General features: G+C 43.0%; 2 protein-coding genes across 4 annotated transcripts in view; both read left to right on the plus strand.

Moving 5' to 3' along the window:
- The window catches only part of mast1a (microtubule associated serine/threonine kinase 1a), a 74,768-nt gene extending 67,745 nt beyond the window's left edge, over positions 1–7,023 (plus strand). For all 3 annotated transcript variants that reach the window (XM_084381566.1, XM_084381567.1, XM_084381568.1), the window contains 6 exons: positions 89–346; positions 438–670; positions 887–1,009; positions 1,119–1,255; positions 1,692–1,879; positions 2,004–7,023. In XM_084381566.1, coding sequence (XP_084237692.1) covers positions 89–346; positions 438–670; positions 887–1,009; positions 1,119–1,255; positions 1,692–1,879; positions 2,004–3,712 — 2,648 coding nt within the window. In that variant the 3' untranslated portion in view covers positions 3,713–7,023. The remainder of the gene's footprint in view (positions 1–88; positions 347–437; positions 671–886; positions 1,010–1,118; positions 1,256–1,691; positions 1,880–2,003) is intronic.
- A 972-nt stretch (positions 7,024–7,995) lies between these two features.
- On the plus strand, positions 7,996–17,719 carry atg4da (autophagy related 4D, cysteine peptidase a). Its single transcript, XM_084374671.1, has 11 exons — positions 7,996–8,391; positions 9,984–10,251; positions 10,366–10,449; positions 10,816–10,989; positions 11,813–12,158; positions 12,266–12,330; positions 12,503–12,654; positions 12,786–12,864; positions 14,776–14,852; positions 15,019–15,138; positions 16,460–17,719. Exons 2-11 carry the CDS (start codon positions 10,035–10,037, stop codon positions 16,637–16,639), a joined length of 1,494 nt encoding a protein of 497 aa, XP_084230797.1. The 5' UTR covers positions 7,996–8,391; positions 9,984–10,034; the 3' UTR covers positions 16,640–17,719.
- Positions 17,720–18,284: the final 565 nt, after the last annotated feature.

The following is an 18,284-nucleotide window of genomic DNA, read 5'->3' on the forward strand; positions in this document are numbered from 1 at the left end:
AACACTGCTATTTTCACCTCTGAATGCTACTAACACCAGGCACTAACTTAAATAACTGTAATTTCCACCTGCCTTGACTTCCTCACAGATAAATCCCCAAGACATGGAGAGACAGCGGCAGTAAGCACAGCCATCAACATATTATCCCCAGGTCCTGCAGCAGCCGGTCGTGACGTGATGACTCCCCTGTACGACCCTCTAGGGCCGCGGGCCACCAATGATCTGGTCCTCCGCAGGGCACGCCATCAGCATTTGTCTGGTGACGGAGAAAAACGCAACTCCAGACCTGGAAACAAGGTCATCAAGTCGGCTTCTGCCACGGCGCTGTCTGTCATCATACCATCAGGTGAGAGGCACGAGGAAAGACAAGAATGACATAGTTTGTTTCACTCTGCTACAATGTCTCATTTCTCTCCTTACTCTCTGCCGGCCTCCAGTGGAGCAGCATGGCGGCTTCTCTCCGCTGGCCAGCCCCATGTCTCCCCACTCTTTCTCGTCCAACCCGTCGTCCCGTGACTCTTCACCCAGCAGAGACTTCTTCCCAGCAGTCAGCGTGCTGCGCTCACCCATCACCATCCATCGCTCTGGAAAGAAGTACGGCTTTACTCTGAGGGCCATCAGGGTCTACATCGGAGACAGTGATATCTACAGCGTGCATCACATTGTTTGGGTAAGAAACGTGTAGTATGTACAGTTGGACAACATTTACTAGTGTTATTTTTAGTCCAGCTAAAGGGAAACGATGAATGCTGTCCTTTAATCTGGCAGCACACAAATGAAGACTGAAAAACTTCAGGCTCATCTTTGGATTGATTGTCTGACTGTTTACATGTAACTTATTTTGTCGTGCTATGAATTTGATTTTCATGTTTTTGTGAATATGAAGCATGTGGAGGACGGCGGCCCTGCCCAAGAAGCTGGCCTGTGTGCTGGTGACCTCATCACTCACGTCAATGGGGAGCCTGTCCATGGTCTGGTCCACACTGAAGTGGTAGAGCTCATCCTCAAGGTGCTCTCAACTGAACTGTATATTGGAAACACTTTGTTGGTCAGTTTTCTGTAAGTTATTAATTAAAGGCATTACTGTTTTAATCATTTAATGTCATTGGTCCGTGCAGAGTGGAAACAAGGTGACGGTGACGACCACGCCTTTTGAAAACACCTCCATTAAAGTGGGTCCCGCCCGCAAGGCCAGCTACAAGTGTAAGATGGCCCGACGAAACAAGAGGACTATGGGCAAGGACAGCCAGGACAGGTACGAGCTTACACACCTGCACCACTGCAATGACAACATTACTGATGTCTAAGATGGTGTCTGTTATCATTAAACACAATAGTTGTTTTGCTGTTTTGCACTTTTTAGCCCGTTAAGTACATCTACTGTATACTTTACATTACTGCTGATTGTTTTCTGAGTATTTAATAGTTTTTAGGTTGATTTCATGAATTATAAACAGCTGTTATTGAAAGTGAGTCATAAAATAAGTTCACTGTGATTAATTATCTTGTGTCTGCAAGTTGATTCTCATTCGGAAAACTCTGTGTATGCTTCTGAAAATGGTTAAAATGGCAAAACCACCGTTGTAGTCTTTTTAAGATCAAGTTTATTAACAGTGTAATGTAAATTATGTCCACATATGCTCAAATATCACTTTTTCACCCTGCCTTTTCTTTGTCTGTCTATCCTGCAGTAAGAAGCGTAACTCGTTGTTCCGTAAGATCACGAAGCAGTCCAATCTGCTGCACACCAGCCGCAGCCTGTCCTCTTTGAACCGCTCTCTGTCCTCCAGTGAGAGTCTTCCTGGCTCCCCGACTCACAGCTTGTCTGCCCGGTCCCCGACTCAAGGCTACCGCTCCACCCCTGAGCCCTCATACCTGGGTAGGACACTTTTAAAGCTTTTAAAACCAGAGTACTTCCACTTAAATTCTCTTTACTTTAAAATCATAACTCTGCCTTTCCTTCAGGTATTATAGATCTTACTTAATCTTATTTTTTCCTTTAGGTGCTTCGTCCCAGAGCAGCTCTCCAGCCTCCAGCACTCCGAACTCCCCTGCTCCATCTCAGCACATGAGGCCCAGCTCTCTGCACGGCCTCTCCCCTAAACTCCACCGTCAGTATCGCTCTGCTCGTTGTAAGTCAGCTGGTAACATCCCCCTGTCCCCTCTGGCCCACACACCCTCCCCTACCCAGTCTTCGCCGCCACCTTTGCCTGGCCACACCGTTGGGAGCTCCAACACCACCCAGTCCTTCCCCGCCAAGCTCCACTCCTCACCTCCGGTGGTCCGTCCCAGGCCGAAGAGTGCCGAACCCCCTCGATCACCTCTTCTTAAACGGGTGCAGTCGGCAGAGAAGCTGGGCTCGCCCCTGACCCAGTCCAGTTCTACAGGAGGGCTGGGGGGTCCGCTGAGGAAGCACAGCCTGGAGGTGCAGCACTCTGAGTACCGTAAGGACGCCTTCCTCTGTGAGCTCGGCCTCCAGAGCCTGCTGGAGACAGAAGGGGAAAACCTGCCTCCTAATCCTCCTCCCCTGCCCTCATCCTCAACTATCCCAGAGACCGGGGTCCTGAAGCCTGTGAGGAGACTCGGGAGACAAGAATCACCGCTCAGCAGGGAAACACTGCTGGCCGGGAGAGAGAGGGAAGAGAGGGAGAGAGGCAGGGAGAGGTCGAAAGAGAGGGAGATTGATACCGCAGCGGTTCTGGAGAGATTGAGTCGTGTTGGAGCGACAGTATCTCAGTCATCCTTAACGAGAAAACCTCATGCAGGTGAGCTGCCCCTGGGCTCGCAGGCTGGTCCAAGCTCCAGACTGGGTACAGAAACCCCAAAAGCTACAACTCCTAGCACCCCTACCAAAACAACAGGAAGTCTAGGTGGTCATATGGGGCCTGAAAAGAGTCTGATTCCAAAACAGCAGGACCACAGGGAAGCCAAAGATGTGTTATCTCATAGTAAAGATCCCCGGGAGCAGCTAGGGGTCAGAACTGAACCAAAGCAGGATGTAAGCAACAAGAGTCGGCCTGGTTTACCTGGTGCCGTCTTCACCAAGAGCTCTGCTTCTGCTCCTGATAAACCCATCAGCATCGGTGCGACAGTGACAACAGGTCCTCTGAGCATGAATAAAACCTTTAAACCTTCAGGTATGGGGGACAGCATGCGAAAGGCTGGAGCTGAGAGCAGCGACTCGAGGACTCCAGACCTCGGCTCCAAGAGCCCCAAACTCCCAGCTCGCATTCTCGCACCGGTCGTCCCCCCGCATGGGCAGCCGCTCTCGCTGGGCAAGGTGAGGCAGGGGCTCGGGCCGGTCAACTGCTACCGGGGAACCCTAGACTGGGAGGACAAGTGTCGGCTGGAGGTGGTGGAGGAGCATTCGCCTTCTCCCTCTCCCTCCCCGACCTCCGTCACCCCCTCCCTCTGCGGACCTTCCCTCTGTAAGTCGCGGCCTGTCTCCCCTGGTGAAAAGACGAGCTTCGTCAGCCAGCTGACCACCGTGGCCAAAAACGTCCTCGGGCCAATCAAGCTCGGTTCCCAGGAGGGGGCCAAGAGCAAAGACCAGCAGACTAAGGCAGCGGAGGAGAAGCAGGGAGGCACAGCAGGAAGGTCTGACACTTCTGCTGGAGGTCGAGGGGTTGTCGGGGCTGCGGTGGTGACACAAAGTCCTGCTGGGTCACCGTTAGAGAAGGCTGTAACAGGAGGCATCCCACCCAAAATGTGACCCCATGGGGTCCCTAAATGGGACTTTAGTAGAAAAAAAAGATGCCTTTTTTGGAAGAACAATGCAACAGGAGTCAAGCACTTACAAACAATGTACATTCCAGTTTCAGAGTATATGAAATGTTATTTATTGATTCCAATCATTGACTGATTCTAACTTAAAAGCAGGAGCAAAGTAATCTACTGTAAAGGTGCATTATCTGTTGATTTTCTATTATAAAGTATTTAATAAGAAGACTCTTAATGTAACGTGGAACACTTTATCAGATGTTTATGTGTGTGGGTCTCCGTGAACGCATGTCATATGGTATGTACTGTACATGTATTATAGGTACAAGAAGGTCAAAAAGTGCTTTACCGATCAAAACATGCTGAATACTGTGAATACCAAATCCAGTCACTCTATTTTGTCTTTCAACCAGCCCTCTTCTTCTTTTACTGCTTATCAACGAGACAGTGAAACAGGGGGATGGACACTGTAATATTTGCGTCAAACAACATGAATGGCATGCAGTCTCAGTTTAGAGAGAGTGACAAGATGATTAAGCTCATTTTGTTCTTCAGGCAGCAGTTTACTGAGCTGATATGCCCAGTCAGACAAAGCAAAAGCAGGCACTCTGTCAGTGGATGTCACATCAGGCACTGTTTGGCTCTGTCTGTCGCAGGGGATTGTGTGTGTGTGTGTGTGTGTGTGTGTGTGTGTGTGTGTGTGTGTGTGTGTGTGTGTGTGTGTGTGTGTGTGCGCGCGTGTGTGTGTGAAGCCACCTTGGGTCTATTTCTGGTGGTTCTTGAAGGCTATGTCCTGCTGCAGAAGAAAGCAGGGTTGACAGAGCTCAGGCTCAGCGCTTATCTCCCCTTCGCAGGAGGGCTACCACAGCCCTTTTCTCCCTCCGACTGCAGCCTCCACACAAACACACACACGTACACACCCTCACATTGCCACAGGAGGCAGTAGTGTCAGCAGCTGATTTTCATGCATTTAAATCCATACCCCTGTGGTCCATGGATGTGTTCGTGAGTGAGTGAGTTAAGAAATGTGGGGTGATTACACTCGGCGCGGTTGACTCAGCAAGGGTCACAGCAGAAACCTAACTGGAAATGAACAGGAGTAGTTTGGCTCCGGTAACAGCTCTCAGCGCTCTGATACTTTATAAACAAGTCACACTGGCACAGAGATGATTACTTATGTGGATGTAGTGTGTAAAAAATAATTATAAGCACATATACAGTGAACCCATGTGTTGTTTTGAGCCAAAACAAGAGAAGCAGGCCGTCATGGATGTAGCATACTGTAATTTGTTAAAGGGCTCTATAGCTAAGGTAGGGTTTGTGGATATGGACATGATACAGTATATCAAAATGAACCTGTTACTGTAAAAACAGTGTCATCAAAATGATTGTTGTTACAGTACAAGCTAGGTAGTCAAGACTGATTCAAGAAAAGCTCACATTTTGCTATGTAACATACTGATAAATGTGTTTGAATCAATCATCTCAGTCCTGAGAAGGACAAACAGGAAAACAACTTTCTTCTCTACCCACTGGTCGTATTCATCCTCAGTAGTTAATTCTTAATAGTGTACATAATCTTATGCAAACCATTTACAGCTGTGTGTGAGGATTGCTGTCACTAATACTGCTTCAAGTTGATTTACTGAGTTGGGGCAGAAAGTAGGGTTTAAACAATTTAATCCAGCTTTGATTTGATTTTGCTTTCAAAGCTCCACAAATGTAAACTGATTCAACCAACAACAGCAACTGCACAACAAGGCTGAATTTCAACGTCTGACATTTATTTTCTAGTCCAAACGTTAGTCCCAAACAACGGCTTTAACTTGGTAAAAGTCCAAGTTTGCTCTCCAGCGTTTGCTGTCAGCTGTTTTGAAAAAAACAAAACAATACGCTGGATGTGGCTAAAAAACTATATAGAGCTACAAAGTTGAAAGTGCATTGTGTAGTATTGGCAATATACACTCTTTTTACATAACCAGTCCTTAAGGGTGCAACATGTAAACACTTCAGTTGAAAACTTTCAAAAATTGAATAAATTGTCAACAGAATGTGAATAAATTAACAGTTTTGACTTCATGACATCATGTGTTGCCGAGATACCTATTGAAGTTAGCATGCTAACCAGCAAGCCCTGCCCCGTCCTGGTCCAAAGCTCCCCAACACTGCCCCAATGCTCCAAGCTCCCTGTCCGGACTGCTAGCTGCACAGCTAACTGAGCTAACTAGCTAACCACTGCTACAGCATGTGGCAGTTGGCGGTTACTCTGATAATATGCTGCCCCCTATTTGTTTGGAGTATGAATTCAACAGGTGGCCAATTCTTACATATTGCACCTTTAGGAGTCAATTGCATCACAATGTACAGGTGTACCTAATGAAGTGACCAGTGAGTCTATACTGATTGTAATCCATGTTCAAATCTAACAATGTTTAAGGGTCTAATAAGGATTTTAAAATCCCCATGCAGCACATGCATCAACCAGGTTGTTGTTTTTTTTTGTAGATTTGACATTGTACTCTACTGCCCTCCAGTGGTTCAAAATATCCACTGTTAATGGTCATTTATAACCCTTTAGTGTGAGAGTTTCTGTAAGGAAGCCCAGACCACCAAAATACTGCAGAATGGATGTTATCAGCCATACATGGGGTTACTGAATATGCATTTATGTTTCTAATGACAAACTATTTGCAGTAGTTATCAAATGAACACTTGAAACATGAATTTATTCCTATTCTGTTGTTGTGTTCTTCACGTGACTGTTAATTATATCTTCTGGGATAGGGATTAACATTTTTGAAATACACTGTCTTATATATTCTACTGATAGGAGGGAGTTATTTTATATCTTGATGTAATAAAGGAGTCATCAGGTCAGCTCTGATCACCTGTAAAGAAAAACTAACTGTAATGTAATCTTATACAGCTGTTCTGCCCACTTTCAGGCCTTTTCCCAATCAGTGGTGTCTATACTAGTGTTACATGTCTGAGAATCTCCTCTTTTCTTTTTGTGATTGACAGAGAGAGTAGTATAAATGCACTTTATTTGGGAAAAGAAGATCTTCATTTCGCTGGTATTGTTTGTAAGTTACTTTGAAGAAAAAGTAAATATACTGTATACAAATATGGATTCTACAAATGAACACAAAAGTCCAAGTATAAAAACATTCCACACTTCTCTGTTCACTGAACGTGTATTTATTTGTACCATGGGGCATTTTTGTTTGTGATAGATGTGATTCAAATGCAGACACCTGAAGTGCAGTATGTGGAATAAAATTCTGATATTTGTTCCAAAACGTATCTCACTCTTTTTTTAAATTTTCATTTTGACTCTCTAATACAAAAACAAATCTTACAGCAATCCATATAAAATCTTATCACTGTAATTAATTTTCTTGGCTACAGTTTATATGCAGGAAATCATACATAAAAGCAGAAAAAAACACATCATAGAAGCTGTAAGTGTAAGCTAACATTTATTGTGGCTGTATTCCCTCAAAGCTTTCTTTTTCAGGACAGGTATCGTCCATTCTGGCTCACTTACATGGCTTTTTCACAGCCAGCGGATGTGCAAGAGGGGAAAACATGAAATAGAAAAGTTCAAGTTAACAGCTCTTTCACAGCGTTTAGACCTCCCAAAGACAGGTATAAGTAATAACAGTATTAGCTGCTGTGCTGCAACAACTGCTGTAATGAAGCCATCATAATGTTATTAGTAGCAGCTGTGCTTTTCCTGCTGTGACAAGCCAAATGCCTGCTGAGGAATAAGTACAAGTACAAAATCAACAGAATTTTAACAAGAAAAGAGAAACTGTGACTTATCCTCAAGAAAACATGTTCGTCAGATACAAAACATGAAAAACAGTTTGGACAAGTTTGACTTGCATTTTTATTGCACAAGTGAAGCATCCATAATGATATTTAGGGGATCATATAATTTATTATTTATTTAATTGTTTGACTTACAAAAAATGCAAGCGATGGTGAATATACATCATTACACATGTTTATGTTTCCTGCTATAACAAAGCAAATTGTCACACATGAAAAATGCCTGTGCGGATAAAATATTTGTAATTTATTACATACGTGTAGCACCTGTTACTCATACATGTATCTATACCAATAAATATCAATGATCTCTTCACTATCATGTGATTTGTAGCCTAGGTTACAGATTATATAACTCCTGAAGAGTTAAAGTCTATTATACTGATACCATCCAATCAGCTTTCTCACAGCGATTACTTCAACCAATGGCGTCGCGTCAGGAAAAGACAACAGGAAGTAAATACCCTCTGATGTCAAAGGGAGATGCTAAAGCGACAGCTGGTCGGTCAGGGAAGCAAAACCCGCTATGTGCTGGATTATCTCCTCAACCGTGTGTTCAAATTAGCTCCTTTGTCTGTTGTATGGACGAACGCGTACCTCACTGGCATCAGCTGTGCTTTGTTGAGAGAGCGATGGTGAGTCCGGCTTGAATGCTAGGTAGTGTAGCTAACGCCGGGAGCTAGCGTCTAAAATGCTAAAGTTAGCTAGCTTTGGTAAGCTAGCGTAGTACACTGAATTTATCCGTGAAGGACTGCGGTCGTGGGCGAAGAGAGGAAATCCCTGAAATGATTCAACCCACCACGAAGTACCGACCATCTTAACCGGCTTTTACAGCAGGTACGTAGTTGTTAGCTAGTGAATCTGTAATTTGAGCTGATGTGTGTTTTAAAGGAGGTACAGATACGGCGGTCACTTGATTATCAGGCTTTTTTTGTGTTAGAAGAAAAACATCTAGTTTATTATGTTACATTGACGCCTTGAGAGCAGACACATACACTGAAACTACTTAAGATGTTGGTCTGATGATTAGTCTGCCGTCCTGCGTCATAATAGTAGTGTCGTGACAGATACATGTCTGCCCTGCAGTGAGTGATTGCATTAACCATATACGTGTTTAACAGCTTCATCTGCAATGATGACTTGTGACAGCCAGCATAATCAGATGCCTTTCAGAGAAAAAGCCCGCATGCCGGCTCTCAAATGATAATCACATGATGGGGTTTTTTTTCACAGAAATGTTCCCATCAGTGCAATCAGTGACTACACACCGTGTTACTGTTCCCTGTTGAAACTACGACTCATCAGTTTCATGACAGGCCGCAAAAGTCAGTGGTTGTTTTTTGTGCATTGTGAAACCAGTAGTTGACGATGGGTGACTTTAGTTAACACTGACTGTGTTGTATTTATTTATACTTTTCAGGAAGTGAGGACTAGTTTGTGTCTTACAGTCTGGATGTAGTACTGGTTTCCTTTACACTGTAATAAGTCATGGGTTTTCAATCAGGGCTGCAAGTAACAATTATTTTTGATTAATTTGCAGACGAGCCTCTCGCTGAATTGATCATCTAGTCTGTGAAGTGTGTGCGGTGAAACACGCCTTTCGCAGTCTTGCAGAGTGCAAGTTGGCCTTTTCAAATGGCACTGCTTTTTATTTGACCAACAAAGTCCAAACCTCAAACATAATGGGTGAAGTTTAACAGCCTGCTATTTCCAAGGTCAAGAATGAACTTTCACATTCGTCATAGTCTGGTTACTGTCATTGAAAACGAATCAAAAGCAGCACATTGTTATTCATGAACTGTTCAGTTATTTGACTTTTCAGCTCTGCTATCAACCCCCTCACAGTCTGCATCATCGGCAAGTAGCGCTTGCTCAGTTGTCACAAGATTTGAGGGTTTTGTGTAGCATGCACATCAGCAAAGGATCTCAACAAGTTAATCTGTAACATCAGTCTTTGACTTCACCTGTCACAGTCTCGGTGAATCCTAACTGAATTAACCTCATTTCTTGCATCCTGAAGAGCATGAGATTCATCAACATAAACAAAGATGTTCTTTGCTTGCTGGAGGAGCCACTTGACCACAGCTGGCCAAGTCAGTTTTGTCTATGTAGACCTTTCTTAAGATATGTTAGCAGGGAGAAACCTCAGGAAGAGAGACAGAGGAGGATCCCCCCTGCAGGATGGAGAGACAGGCAGTATATGTTCTATAGTAGGGAATGGTAAAGCGATTATGTGAAGAAACTGAAGTATTAGCCGATATTAGGTTTTAAAAAAAAAAGGTACAGACACGAGAAGATATTAAGTGTAATACGGTAGGTCAAAGAGTTTCAGGCAGAGTGTAAAGGTGCTTGGTTGAGAAGAACATTTGAACTTTTCAAAAGTCAATAATTTACTGGATCTCTGACTGTCTTTTTCTTTCCCCTGTCAGTTCTGTGTTGCAATGAGGAGTAGCAGAGTCCAGCTCTGAGGGCTCAGAGGGATGAACTCCGTTTCCCCCAGCGCAGCGCAGTACGTAGGGGGAGTGATGCAGGATGAGCTGGCGGAGAGCCGGAGGCAGCAGCCCCCGGAGCGGCAGGGCAGCTTCGGTCTCCGGCCGCCGCAGACACCAGATCCCAGCAGAGAGACAATGGGAGAGCCTGACGAAATGGACAAACTGAAGGCCAAACTGATGTCAGCGTGGAATAATGTCAAATATGGTGTGTACTCGATTTGGAAGGAAGAGTGTGTTTTGAACGTCTGGCAAAGCCTCAGTCAGCCTTTGATAATTGCTACTTTGCCAACTTCCATTTTCCCTGCTCCTCTTTCTGTAGGTTGGACTGTTAAATCTAAAACGTCCTTCAACAAGATCTCACCAGTCACTGTCCTGGGGCATTCCTATCTGCTCAACAGTGAAGGTAAGATCAAAATACACCGACACATCTTATAAATCAAAAGTGTCTGTCAGTAGATGCTGTATTTCCGTTCTATAAAGAAAGACATCATGAAACAACAGACCGCAGGGGTTGTAGTGATGTGTGTTTTGGTTAACCATAGTTGGGCAAACCCTCTTCCTATGAAAAGATGATGGCATCATGTCAGAAAACACGACCCCTTTGCTTTTATTTCACACACATGTTAACGGATCTTTCTCATGTCAGATAAACATATCATGTAATTCACAAATAGCTGTTTGTTTGAATCAACACAGTGTGAGATTCCTCCCTCACATTCCTTTTCTTTTTTTCTCTGTCTCGCCCTCCCTCTCTTTCACCTCCTCTCAGACGAGGTGGACCGGTTCTGTCTGGCTTTCGTGTCCAGGATTTGGCTGACCTACAGGAGGGAGTTCCCTCAGCTCGAGGGCTCCACCTGGACCACAGACTGCGGCTGGGGCTGCATGCTGCGCAGTGGGCAGATGCTGCTGGCACAGGGGCTCCTGGTCCATTTGATGCCCAGAGGTTTGTATCTCTGCCAGTTACACAGTTCTGCTTTCACCCTTGTAATATAAATATAGGTCAGTTTTATTCAAAATAGTGCTACATATCAGCCTATCTGAAGCATTTTAAAAGGCTGGTTGATCTTGTTTTTCCTATTTAGTGAAACAAATCCAGTTATTACTCAGTAGTGTGACACATGTTACAAGTACTTTTTTAAGTTGAACAGAATTAAGTGAGTAAGTTGTCTTGTGACTGATAATTATAAATTATAAATAACAGATCTGATCTCTCTAAATCTGGCCTTTTCCATCTTTTCATCTCTCGGTCGAATTTCTGTGTTGCTCCCACTTTTTATATGTCTACTGCCAATTTTGATTCACTCTGTGTCACTCAGTTTGTTCTGCTCTTCCTCTCTCTCCTTTCGTCCTTTTTTTCAATTATCTACTTCTAACACATTTTTCATGCCTCATTTCTGTTTTATTTCTGTTTCGTTTCTTTTCAGACAATGTTTGTCTATCACGGGGCTCCTTGTGTGCTGCTTCTCTCTTCTGTCCTCTCTCATTTGGTCTTTTTATTACATTTAGTCATTGTGTGCTCATGCTTATTAGTGTGACTTTCAACATATCTCATATTCCCCAGATCTTTAGTTAGTCTTTTTTTTATTTTAGTTAAGTTGGGTTTAATTTAGTTTATTGAAGAAGAGACAGTTCACATTAATAAAACATGGTAATACATGTGTAAAAATGGCAAAAGGCCATTTTTCATTTGTAGTCTCCTGTCCAAGGTGTTTAAAAGGCTCCTAAAATACTTGATTTCTAAGTGCAGGCCTTTTTGTGCTCTGTAGATTGGGCTTGGCCAGATGCTCAGCAGCTCACCGATGTGGACTTCGAGGTGTTTCGACCGCGCTCCCCAGCCCGGGCTGGAGGAGTCCCCATCCCATCCTTTGGCTCTCCACGAGGATCCAACGGCCCTGAAAAGCCTCTGCCGAGTGATCAACCACCCAGATGCAGCCAGAGAAAGAGACCGGAGTCTTCGAGGGAGGCCGAGCCCATCCACCACAGGCTGGTCACCTGGTTCGGGGATCAGCCCTCGGCACCATTTGGGATTCATCAGCTGGTGGAAATTGGCAAAAGTTCAGGAAAGAAGGCTGGTGACTGGTATGGTCCCTCTATAGTGGCACACATCCTACGGTAAGGGCAAGGGGGGGTTGTTTTTTTATCAGCAAGGCTCTACTATTTCCTTAAATGATTTACACAGTTGACACACTTTGACTGGAGTCATGATGCATATCTTTCAGGAAAGCGGTGGCCAAAGCATCTGCAGTCCACAACCTGGCTGTATATGTGGCTCAGGATTGTACAGGTGAGATTAACAGACTTGTTGAATTTAATAAGTACTCGTTGTGAGAGTTCATTTCAGAGTGTTTGTTGCCTAGCTCCAACGTGCTCTTTGGAAACATGTCACCTAAAGAAGTCTTTTTTTCATGTATTTCTGTGTGTGCATATTTTTCTCATCGTGTTTCTGTGCGCTGCAGTGTACAAAGAGGATGTGGTGCGTCTCTGTGACCTGTCGCTCAGCCATACGCCCCCAGATCCGTCCAGCCAAGCCTGGAAGTCTGTCATCATACTGGTGCCTGTACGGCTGGGAGGGGAGGCCCTCAACCCGTCCTACATCGAATGTGTCAAGGTCTGAATATTACACCATCCATCAGCCCCTCTAATGCTTCATGGAGTAATGTTTCCTAAAGAATAGTCTAACCTAACTCCTCTCTTATATCTCCGAACTCATTTTCTCAAATTTGTTTTGTTCATTTGCAGAACATCCTAAAGCTGGATTGTTGTATTGGAATCATTGGAGGCAAACCGAAGCATTCTCTTTACTTCGTTGGCTTTCAAGGTGAGAACCAGAAGGGTTTGGAAAACCATCCATATGTCTGGTGCACACTAAAGGCTTTTTAAATCTGATTTAAAAAAAACGTGGGAGACCACAGATGGAATTAACAGATTTATTAATATTTTAGAACTATGAACGCACATGATTCAGTCAAGACACACCCTCATCGTCCTTTTCTAATGTCCATCTGGCTTGAAAGAAAAAAAGTCTTATTTTTGGCAGCCATGTTTCTGTTTTACACAAGTAGGCAAAATGTGGTTGGTGACGCTTCCTGCTCAAATATGTTTGATACTTACAATTAAAAAAACTGACTTCCATCCACTCAGTAATGGTTGGAGTATATCTGTAAACCCGTCACACTGTGACGCCCTGAATCAGGAACACTCCTGAAGTTGTTGGGACGGGTGAATCTGAATTTCCTGTAGTGTGGGGACAGCATGATTTAGAGAAATCATCTGGTAATGTTTTGTTTCAACATGCAAGGTCAAGGACTGTTGAGTAGTTAACATGTATGGCATTATCTGTCTTAGACAGAAACTTTTAGTATTATCAAGTTACAGTATACTTGTACTGAACATGTTGCACACCCACTTCTGCCTCACTTTAGTCTTCTCGCTCCAGTTTGTCTCATGCTTCACTCACCTGTCAAGGGTCGGTTAACTGAAAACTCAGGCCGGGTAAACATCGACAGAAAGACGCTGCTGTGCTTACAGCAGTGTGATAATCAGGTGAAGCCGAAGTGAAACAACAACAAAATGAAACCACAAAAAATGTGGTAGCTACATTTATTACATAGTCTTCTTTCTGTAAAAGTCCTAAGAGTGGCTCAGCCAGGATAACAACTCTTCATATCAGCACCTCACTTGTGTGTAAACAGGCAGATTAAAACTTAGACCATTCTTTTAACAGATAGAAATGTGTCAGACATACTATTTTTCAGATAACTTGTAGTTGTGCATCATCTCCCCTTGAGTTTAGTCAAGCTGAGAGACTTCAGTCTTCTCCTACTTGGTATATATCAGCACTCGCTACCACTTTTTCTAATAGGGAAACAATATTTGAATCTGTGATGTCGGTTGCACGTTGGTGATTCTGTGTTAGCTGGCGCCTAACCATTAGTTAAACTGACTACAAGCAGCAGACCTTGACCATGTTTTAAGTACAATAATGCACTTTAAAGTGTTATGATATTCAAAAGCAAGTGGGAGCTAAGGCAACTTTACTTTCACCTCATCCACTGTTCTCTTATCAGGATAGCTGTTAATCTTTTTCTCAGATACTTTACATGTTTTGCTAGAGCAGTTCCTTCAGTATAGCACGGTAATAACAGTGCCAGGCACTCGGTGTAGATGAGTCTCCTTCAAATGTTTGCTCATTATTGGCGTTACGTAGGCCTTATTAAAATATAACTAAGACATCTTATCTAATTGTTTCACATTTTAGTTGGAAGGAAAATAAACTAGAGCATGTAAGTTGTTAACCAACAACGGACAACCTACGCTGCCCAAAATGTAATTCTCAGTAATCATTCATTTCCTCTTACTGAAAATGATCAGAAAGAAGAATAGAAGAAGTGAAATATGTTTGGGAAACCCAACCTTGTTGCACAGAAAGAGAGTTATTTCAAGCGAGAGATTGGGCTTTTTTAAATAGAAATTTTAATACAATGGTAGATTTTTTGGTGCCAGCATGTAATGATCTTTAAAGGAAACTACAGTTTATGGTACCAGGCACTGGCATCATCACTCAGCCATGGCAGCTGCTTCTTGGGTCAGAAGGAAAAGATCTAAGAATAGGAAAACTGCAAATACGGCAGAGCCATTCATCTGTTTCAGGCCACTTGACAGCTGGTGATTTTCTAACTCGTACTGTGTTTTTAATTCCACTTCCTGACTTCTCCTTCTTGTCTTCTAGATGAGCAGCTGCTGTATCTAGACCCTCACTACTGCCAGCCTGTGGTGGATGTGTCACAAGATAACTTCCCACTGGAGGTAAGTTGAACTCTCACTCCAGTCTGTCTGGCTTTTTATCTCGCTTATCTCAGACCATATTGGACTTGGATCATGTGATTTTCATACTCAATAGTGTTTTGACTCTACAGACCATTAAAGATAACATGCCCCAGTCATTAACTTTTATTGATCTGTCACGTTCTAGTCATTCCACTGTAGCTCTCCCAAAAAGATGCCCTTCAACCGCATGGATCCCAGCTGTACCATCGGCTTTTACGCCAAGAACAAGAAGGAGTTTGAGTCTCTCTGTTCTGCTGTTACTGAGGTGAGTGTTCACACCACCTGCTCACCATCTGACTCAAAATTTACAAGCATTTAATTACAGAAGAAAAATCTAATCTGAAGTTTATCTGATGCGAATATGTGGCTAGAGTTCGACAAATCAAGTGGTCATTCTTCAAAGGTGCAGTGCTTTCAGCCTAAAAATCCCTCTTTCTGTTACTATCCGTCCACCGCAGCTCGGTAAGGAAATACTGCTACAAAGGAGAGTTTTGTTCAAAAAACACTCTAACTTTAAAAGATACCAACTTGATTTTATTAGGCCTATAGCCTAATATTAAAGGGTTGGTTCAGACTTTTTGAAGTGGGTTGTATGAGAACATCTAATTCTCTAATACCCCTTTCACACTGGCCAAAAAACCCACTAACATCTGGCTTTTTCGGTGCAATGTGAATGTAAATTATCAGGATTTACTCCCTCATCAATTAACCCTGCAGTAGTCACAGGTATTTATCGCCTCCGGCTCAGCTCAGCTATAATGTGAACACAACACCCAGGTGAAAGCACTTGTTATTATCTTCCCACGCGTCTCTGTCAAGCAGCACTTGAACATCGTTCAGTCAGTGCTGATTTCGAAAAAGAGACTAAAGTTCAAGATGTTAAAAAAAGTAACCGTTGTATGTGGCTTTCATGTTGTACGAGCCTCGTCAGCTGCCTGAACGTTACTGCTCATGTGCAACTAATCAGAGATCAGAAAGAAGCGAGATGTCTCACTTTTTTGCAACTTTCATTATCAGTTCCTTTAAAAACAATATCTAATTCAGAATATTACTGATTAAGACTTATAATAAGTTTAAAGTCTTCTGGATGAAGTCTGATGAGGTGTATGATCTGCTGCTTCTACTGTTACCTGTTTTCCCTGCTTATTCGTGATACGAACAGAAGATACAAGGGGAAAAAATGACAGAAAGGCAAACTCATCCACTGGCAATATGTAAGGAGTTCATTGCCGATAACTAGCAGGTTTACCGGTGTTTTAAAAAAACAGCATATACATGCTATTTTCTGTGTAAAAGTGGTATAAGATGTTATATTTGCAGCTATTCTTTACTTTGTATCTTGTAAATTGATTATCTTTTGATTGTTGAAAGATGGGTCAAACATAAAGCAAGCAATTAAAGACATCAGATTAATTGATGATGTAAATAATAATTGGTTACAGCTCTAGTTTAATGGCTCAAAAACAAAGACTTGATTTAATATATGTCCTTGTGCTCTGATGGCATTTTCACAGTCGATTCAGTACTGAGTTGTTCTGAAGCATCCTGTGACAGTTTGTGTTGACTGTGTCATTTTGTCCTCTCAGGCCCTGTCATCGTCGAAGGAGAAGTACCCCATCTTTACCTTCGTCGAGGGCCAGGGTCAGGATTATGGACTTGAAGGTCACAGCAGCAATAAAAGTGGACCTGCTGCCCACATCCTGCCCCCTGGCAAACAGTGCAGGAGTAACAATAGAAGAAACAGTGACGAGTTTGTCTTCTTGTAAGCAGGATGCTCTCTCAGCTCTCACCAGTAGGGGGCGGAAGAGGACACCTCATTTCCTCTCAAAGGGAAGGACTCGATTCTGTTGATGGTGGACGTGACGCTTTTGTGTTTTATCGCCTTCACTGGTCAACGGAAGTAAAAACTGTGCGGCTTCTGTCATCACCTTTTCGTGTGGATGGGTACTATAAGCTAACAGGCATTAATGGGTGCTGGCTGGAGCATTATTTTACCGGGCAACGGTATGTTTTCAGAACGGATCATGGTTAGAAATGTTTCAAGTACTTGAAGTCTTCTTGATTCTCTTTATCACAAACCTGAACAGCCTCAGATTTGATCATGTGGGTAAAATTAAGCGTACAATTACAGTGAACTACTGTGTTTCTGTCCTGGTGTGAACTGGACACGCTGAAGGTGATTACTGGTCTACATGATATTGGCTCACTGGTCAGGTGGGGTGAGAGGGTTTGCCTGATAATGTTCCTGACTTGTATCACATACCTTCTGCTGTACATCTTATTTTTCCATCCCTCACATTTATTTATGAATGTGTGTTTGCGTGTGAGTGAGTGTGTGTGGTTAGTGTAGATTATTTTTTTGTCTTTAATAAGTGTGATAATGTATTTAGGAGTCTGTCAACATTCTTCCAGGAGCATCTTGAACAGATGGGAATTCACTCTCCTGTTGCAGTCTGACCTGAACATCCCACAGATGACCAGGACGTTGATCTCCAACTCTCTGTTATTGATCTTTGAGAATATAAAACACATAGAAATCCACTGTTACAATGCTCCAAACGAGCAACTCACACTCCCAGGTTGTGGGTGAAGACAAATGACCCCATCAGTTGGAGCTGGATGTGTATCCTTACCTGGTAAACTGTCCCATGAAGAAGTTATCAGAATACATTTGCAAAGTAAAACCCACAGCCCTTAAGACCAGCCCAAGCTGAGTGGAGTTTCTGCCTGATGCTCAAGCTTCTGTTTTGTTCGTCCCTTTTTTACATGAAGGCTACTACTGCAAGTTGCACTACTACTGTTATTAGATTTGTTGTCCTGATTAAACTTCAAACACTGGAATCACACTTTGCTTGTTTGTCATGCTTATTAGATTTGTATTTTTTTAAGAGTCATGAGTCTGAGTCATCATCAGCTTCTTCTGCAGTTCATTCCAGTAGTAAATTGCGCAGTACTGGAAAAAGAGTCCTCCACTCTTCAGAGCTGGTATGGGGAATTTTTAAAACTTTGACCTAATCTCAGTTGTAATGAGTGCAATAGCCCCCCAAAGTGACGAATCAACAAGCGCTGTGGTAAGTTTAGCATGGCTTCATTAGAAATAAGTGTCTGGTAAGTTCAGAAAATTACATCACTTTGCTGTAAGAGTGACTTAAAAACCAGGAAAAGACAACACCTATGTCATTTCATGAGATGATATCCAAAATCTCAGACAGTACATAGTCTGATATCACGATAATGGTATATCAATATATATTGTCAAGCCCTTGAATAACTCTTTGTCATGCCAATCAGTTTAAAAGATTTTGTTCTTCAAAATTCACTGGAAAAATGCATAAAATAATTTATCTCTGAGAGGATGCCCGTTCCAGTGTTTTATTTGTGGTGCTGAACCACAGTCATATATCCCAACTG

Source organism: Pagrus pagrus, assembly GCF_965226575.1.
Source record: "Pagrus pagrus genome assembly, chromosome: 2".
NCBI lineage: Eukaryota > Metazoa > Chordata > Actinopteri > Spariformes > Sparidae > Pagrus > Pagrus pagrus.